The sequence below is a fragment of the Alosa pseudoharengus genome, unplaced genomic scaffold, assembly GCF_046254945.1.
Source record: "Alosa pseudoharengus isolate Yale_2024_CS ecotype anadromous, Long Island Sound unplaced genomic scaffold, YU_APseudo_1.1 YU_APseudo_1.1_scf_1, whole genome shotgun sequence".
Taxonomy (NCBI): domain Eukaryota; kingdom Metazoa; phylum Chordata; class Actinopteri; order Clupeiformes; family Clupeidae; genus Alosa; species Alosa pseudoharengus.
In genome coordinates this window covers 27,675,026-27,682,530 of record NW_027468564.1, presented here as the reverse complement: position 1 = coordinate 27,682,530, position 7,505 = coordinate 27,675,026, and the positions used below count along the sequence as shown (strand labels likewise).

The 7,505-nt window shown below is 42.3% G+C and overlaps 1 protein-coding gene across 1 annotated transcript in view; it reads right to left on the bottom strand.

Annotated features, from left to right (window-relative positions):
* Positions 1–3,606: 3,606 nt before the first annotated feature.
* The window catches only part of slc25a10b (solute carrier family 25 member 10b), a 33,512-nt gene continuing 29,613 nt past the window's right edge, over positions 3,607–7,505 (bottom strand). Inside the window, exon 11 of the mRNA XM_076286018.1 lies at positions 3,607–7,394. Within this exon, the coding sequence (XP_076142133.1) occupies positions 7,293–7,394 (102 nt within the window). The 3' untranslated portion in view covers positions 3,607–7,292. The remainder of the gene's footprint in view (positions 7,395–7,505) is intronic.

Here is a 7,505-nt window from a genome sequence, read left to right as displayed (position 1 = left end):
TCTACAGTTTTATCTTTCATTTTTCACAGTCGTTTCTTACTGCTGCGGGCAGAACTTTACAGATGACTGTTCCGAGAGCAGAGTTCTGTTTGGTATTCCATACTGGCTGCCCCCGGTTCCATTTGTCGCTCTCAGTATTCCGGACTGTTCTGTGTTCCTACACTCTGTGGGTTTGATGAGGCTGTGCGTAATGGTTTATGCTGTGAGTTAGCTGTGAGTGGCTATACTCCCCACTGAACACTGACTCACCTCTCTCTATCTCTGTGTGTGTGTGTGTGTGTGTGTGTGTGTGTGTGTGTTTGGTTGTTTGCTCGTGTGTTTGTCTCTATGTACAGTATGTGTGTGTGTGTGTGTGTGTTTGTGTGTGTGTGTGTGTTTGGTTGTTTGCTCGTGTGTTTGTCTCTATGTACAGTATGTGTGTGTGTGTGTGTGTGTTTGTGTGTGTGTGTGTGTGTGTGTGTGTGTGTGTTTGTTTGCTTGTGTGTTTGTCTCTATGTACAGTATGTGTGTGTGTGTGTGTGTGTGTGTGTGTGTTTGTGTGTGTGTGTGTGTGTGTGTGTGTGTGTGTGTGTGTGTGTGTGTGTGTGTGTGTGTGTGTGTGTCAGAGAGTGTGTGAGACAGAGGGATGTAGAGAGGTATAGACATCAAGAGAGAAAAATAAATAGGGTTCCAACAGGGAATTCATGCATATCAGACACAAAGAGGGAACCAACGTGACAGAGAAAAAAAGAGAGTACAAGACAAGAAAACAGAGCCCACAGCCCTGAGTCTGTGTGTGTGTGTGTGTGTCTGTGTGTGTGTGAGAGAGTGTGTGAGAGAGAGAGAGAGAGAGAGAGAGAGAGAGAGAGAGAGAGAGAGAGAGAGAGAGAAAGAGATAGAAGGATTTAGCGAATTCATTCTGCTTTCCAATGATGGAACCCCTCCAAGGCACTAACCCTCTGAACATTCACTGTGTGATTCTACCAGCAGGAGTGTTATTTTCATAAGATATGAGTGATCCATGCAAACCCTTTAGCTTGTTTGCAAGTGTTCCTTGACCATTTGTGGTGATGTGCTGTCACTTAACTCAGCATTTAGTATGTGTGTGTGTGTGTGTGTGTGTGTGTGTGTGTGTGTGCGTGCGTGCGTGTGTGTGTCACTGAATCATCTTCATAAGTGTCTCATTATACACAATTAATGAATGCACTTCAGCCAATCAGTAAAGAGTACAGTATACTGTATGTATATGACACAATAATGATCCTTGCTTCAGCACAAGCAGTGGTGCTGTGCCATGTGGAGTGAACCTAGATGGGCACATGCCCACCCATATTTTCAATATATTTGTGAGTATGTGTAGCCAGGCTAGAGTATGTGCACATGCCCAATTTAGGATAATTGCATGATTAATTGACCTCTAATTATGTCCACCCAAAATTGTGGCCTGCACACAACACTCCTGAAAACTGCTGCTGGAATACTACACTGGTCATCTCTCAGATAGCACACTGAGCTTTATACACACTACACTGGTCATTCTCTCAGATAGCACACTGAGCTTCATACACTCTACACTGGTCACCCTTCAGATAGCACACTGAGCTTCATACACCCTCTACACTGGTCACACTTCAGATAGCACACTGAGCTTTATACACTCTACACTGGTCATTCCTCAGATAACACACTGAGCTTCATACACTGGTCACCCTTCAGATAACACACTGAGACTAACGGCTCCTACACACGTCAAAAAGTTTTGCTGCACCGACGGACAACAACAGACGGTACCTGCCAATCAAATTACGGTTATACTTCGTCATTTGCATAGCTACCGTCGGGAACACCCGCTGGCATGCGTTGGTGGAACGGAACTGTGTGTGGGAGCCGTTATACACCCTCTGGACTGGTGCATTAATGTGCTGTATCGATTTTTTGCTGCTGTAGCCAATGCCATTTGTGCTGTGCGTTTCTGATGTCAGATTATTATGTAGGCTAGCCTACTAGACTGTTCTCACGTTGCAGCGCTTTACTTATATGAAGTAGCATTCATCAATATGAAGGGCAGAGGGGGATAAATGTTGTCCCCACCGGGGATAAAAATAATTTAGCAGAGGTAGGGGATAGGAAAACCAGAGGGGGGGAAATCCTCACCATCCCCCCCTACAAATCGCACCCTGCACACACACACACACATACTGTACACACACACACACACACACGCGTCAAAAATCATCACAGGTATAAGCATAAGCCAGGTATATTCATTTACAGTGTGTGTGTGTGTGTGTGTGTGTGAAAGAGAGAGGCATAACATTGGGGATATCAACTTTGAACTGTTTCCACGTGTGTTCACACTGTTTTTACATTCATCCCATAAAAAGGACACATCTGAGGTCAAGAAGGCCGTTTCTGAGAGCAACAAGCCCAGCGTGTCCTGAATGAAACCCAATTATGTCCTGCCTGAGAGGAATACAAAGGCTCGGGGATGTCTGGTCTGGGCAGACAGGTCACTAAATGAGGCCTGTGTTCATTAGAAGTCCACCTCTGTCCAGAAAGAACTTGCAGGAGATTGACAACAGAGCTCAGACAGCCGTCAGTCAAACTGTTGCCCTGGTGACTGGAGAGATTTTTGTTAAGTATTTTCGAATGGTAAGAATGTGTATGATCTGAGTTGCACATGCATGTGTGACTGCATGCATGAATGTACTGATTACAAATTGCACTCCTTAACACACACACACACACAAGCACACATGCAATCCACTTAACTATGCAAGATATTAAATATATGAAGTGATTATTATTCTAGGGTGAATTGTTCTTCCAGCGTGTATCCTCATTGATTCACAATCGTCCATTCATTTATTCTTTCTCTTTTTCTCTTTCTTTATTCCGTTCTGACCTCACTGCTCCCTAAAGTTCTGATTCAAACCCATTTTGTCAGTGCTCTGTCTAAGTGTGTGTGTGTGTGTGTGTGTGTGAGAGAGAATGAGAGTTTCATTCATTCTCTTTTTTCATTCTCTTCTGAACTCACTGCTACCTAAGGTTTTAATTCACACACACACACACACACACACACACACACACACACACACACACACACACACGCGCACACACACGCGCACACAGCTGCACACAGACACTTTAGCAAGTCAGGTCTCTTTGAGACACCCCTATACAAAAGTGTTGGCATCAGAGCAACATAACCACAACATGTTATCATGGCAACACAAAGATTTCCATGGACCGAGGTATCGTACACAAACTGTACAGTCCCATCACGGCATAAGCATCCATGCTACAGGTGCCATATGACACAACAGCATGTCTTCCCTTCCCTGGATACAAAGCACAAAGTCTATCAATGAACGGACAAAAAATAGGATATTAATAATAATTTAAACAAATGAGGGACATGCAGAGAGAGAGAGAGAGAGAGAGAGAGAAAGAATGAAAGAAAGAAAGAAAGAGAGAGGGTGAGATGAAAAGACTAGAAAGAGAGGTGTACACAGGATGCGTGACACATGCATGTTTCACACACACACACACACATACACACACACACACACACACACACAGCATTTGTACAGTAAGTAAACCTTCAATGCCAGTGAGAGTGAGATTTTTTAAGAGAGAAATTACAAATTACATGATGAAAGGCACGAAACAAAAGACGAAAAATAAAAGGTGATAAATGACTCCTTCTCTATTGTGTCCATCTGCTTCATCAACACCAAGAACACATGTGCTCATACACAAGACAGTGTACATCCACACTGTAAGACGAGCCATTTTCAACAGCAATCATCTAAAAAAAGATTGAACTCAAGAGCACGTCATGAAAACACATTATGGAACACACCAACACCATAGTCACATGATAATGTGATGTGATATTACTTGCATTCAATTAAAATAAACATCAACTTCATGAAGAATACAGTAGAACAATAAGTAGACAGAAACAAAATGCACACAATGGTCTATAACGTTCTGACGCATTAGTAGTTTAATTCCAAAATAAATCTACAACATAGGGTATTAGCCATTTCAGACAAAAAATAAAAAATAAAAACATAATAATACATGACATTTCATACAGAATTAAAAACTTCCAGTTTGGATTGCATTATATATTTTCAATCTCTTTCTGTTACAAGAGCAGCTGTATACCCTATATGGACTGATTTGCACAGGATGGGAAAGTTTTTTTTTTTTTTACAATGCACAATTCCAGCATAGATCTTGAAATAAATTGCATGTTTTGATGATGTGTCTAAATATCTCCCATCTTTCTACGGGCCACAGCCCACAGGGAATGGCCTCTATGTTGTGGTATATATTAAAGAGAAGAAATCTGCATGCAGACTGCATGGGTATTATAGCTCATAACTCAGGCAGGATGTAGACTACCCACACCACCTCAGGTGCATGAAGCCATTCAAGAGGCACTCTCTCTCTCTCTCAATCTCTATTTCACACACACACACACACACACACACACACACACACACACACACACACACAAATGCACTCGTGCACACACACACACACAAATGCACTTGTGTACACACACACACACACACACACAAATGCACTCGTGCACCCTCCTCAAAGAGCTCTCGGCACCACCAAGCCATTAGATAACTGTGTCACACTGCCCCCTAGAGGCAACATGTAGGTAAGGCATAAAATCTTCCAACAATCTATCCAAATGCATCCGTATGCAAGGAGATAAACAAAATAAAACAGTAGCATCGTGTCTTTAAAGGTCAATTAGTGCAAATTAAAAAAAAATCTCTCTAAACACTGTCAAAGTGCCGCTTGACACTACAAGCGGGTTGTGAAGATTGCAAAGTGCAATCCCACAATGCAATTTTCTAAAGCACTACATCATTATTATTATAGAACATCACAGCTCTGTGAAACTCTATGGTATTGTTTGTCTGGGATGGTTGCACGTTGATGTGATATGCATGCCCGTGTTGCAGATCAAATCTGAAGTTATAAATTATAAAACGTGTGTGTGTGTGTGTGTGTGTGTGTGTGTGTGTAGAAGTGAATAAGGGACTGCGGCTGCTGTGACCAATACTGAATGTCCCACCTGGGAAATGCTGACAGTGTTTTGAAATCAAAGACTGAGAATGGCATAGTGTGTGTGTATGTGTTTGGCTTCTTTGTGGTATGCACTTTGAGAAGTATCTAACTTCCATAATATCATTTGGCATTACACCCAACCAAACACATTTTGTCTGTGTTCTGTCTATGTGTGTGTGTGTGCATGTGAGTGAGTTTGAGAGTTATATTTGTTTGACGAATGAAACAGAGCACCAGACCTACCGGTATATAACATTCATCAGATCACATTGCCCTCCAGGGTTTAAAACGTCACAAACAAAACAGCAACCACACCATACAGCATTCCGTCTCTCCTATCTCTCTCCCATCAGCAGCAACCACATCCCACGATGTGTATAAACGTACACACGATACGTAGCTTTATAAACTGACCATCCACAATGGGTATCAGCGTACACATGATACGTAGCATTATAAACTGACCATCCACAATGGGTATCAGCGTACACACGATACGTAGCATTATAAACTGACCATTCATGATTGGTATCAACGTACACACGATAAGTAGCGTTATAAACTGACCATCCCCGATGGGTATCAAAGTACACACGATATGTAGCGTTATAAACCATTCACACGATACGTAGCGTTATAAACCATACGTAGCGTTATAAACCGTTATCAACACACATACCCGTTAGAAGTAAGGCAGTCTTTCTTAGGTAAGTATGCGTTTTCATCCCCTTTAGTCCTGGTGGTACGCTAAGTAAGGATCCTAGTTATGGAAGTAAGGATACTACGGAGTGTCCTTAAAACAGAGACAAACACTGGAACTGCTCTCTTTGAAGCTGGATAACATTGTTGGCTATTTTCCCTTTCAATGGCACATGAACAAAACTGAAATGAAGGAAAGGAAGTGAACTGCACAATGGTAGAGCTCCATATTGGCACGGCAGGTGAATACTATTCTTGGCGGGTCTTGGGCAATTGTTGAGACAACAATAGTTGATTATAAAAGTGGCTGAGTGTGAGTGTGTGTGATTATGTGTGTGTGTGTGTGTGTGTGTGTGATTATGTGTGTGTGTGTGTGTGTGTGTGTGTGTGTGTGTGTGTGTGTGTGTGTGTGTGTGTGTGTGTGATTATGTGAGTGTGTGTGATTATATGTGTGTGTGTGTGTGTGTGTGTGTGTGTGTATGTGTGTGTGTGTGTGTGTGTGTGTGTGTGTTGATTTGGCGAAAAGGGAGATGCAAAGTGTTTGTATGTATCCCCATATTCCAGTTATTTTCAACCTCTTCTATGTGTGTATGCATGCTGTCTGTATGTTTGTCTGTGCATTGGGTACATGTGTGAACCTATGTGTTCCTCTGCATTCATTAAGCAACTGTGTCTGACTGGGTGACTCACTAATTATTGAGTCTCATAGGTACAACTTGACTTCATACAGTATGAGTGGGTGGCTATAGGCTAACTGGTTAAACCCACTTCCAGTGAGTTAGGTTAAGTTAAGCTAAGCTAACAGTTAAGCTAACAGTGTCAAACATGGTCATTGCAAGCACAGAGAAGAGAAGAATATGTATTATCTTATCAAACTCTGGGGTAGATAGCAAATAAGCTTATTTTCCAAAAGTTGGCATATTCCTTTAAGTCTCATAAGTCATACTTCACTTTATGCAGTAAGGGTGATGTCTGTGTTGATGATTGAGTCTCATAATGGAATAAACATGATACTGAAAACAAAGATAGTGTAGAGGCAGTGAGATGATGCACTTCGGTAGATGTAAACACCACAACGGTAAAGAGGCTTCACTCAGACACACTGTGTGTCTGTGGAGGCGGTATTATCCTCTGTGTTGTCTTTAGTGTGTGTGTGTGTGTGTGTGTGAGAGAGAGTTTACATGGCACAGGTGTATGATGGCAAAGATGTACAATGGCTGTTAACGCAAGGTGTGTGTGTGTGTGTGTGTGTGTTTGTGTGTGTTAGCACTTATCTTGATATTCAGAGGCAAAGGGGTGTTACATTACACATCATTTCCATTTTCCCCCCAATTATAACTATTACTATGTTACTATGTGTGCCCTAATGTATGTGCTTGTGTGTGTGTGTGTGTGTGTGTGTGTGTGTGTGTGTGTGTGTGTGTGTGTGTGTGTGTGTGTGTGTGTGTGTGTGTGTGTGTGTGTGTGTGTGTGTCCATTTCAGTTCCCAGAGTTCACAGCGGCAGCTCCCAGGCTCAAGTAACCACGACGATGCCGAAGTACTTCTTGAGCTGCTCCAGGAAGAGGAAGGTGAGCACTGTGTGAGGGATCAGCCGAATTCCCGCCGGAACCAAACCCTGCAACCCCATTGGACAGTTAGCATATACAGGAAGTGACACCTGCAATCTCATTGGTTGGCAATTTAAAATATCACATGTTTTAAATGTTTGTTGTTGTTATTGTTGTTG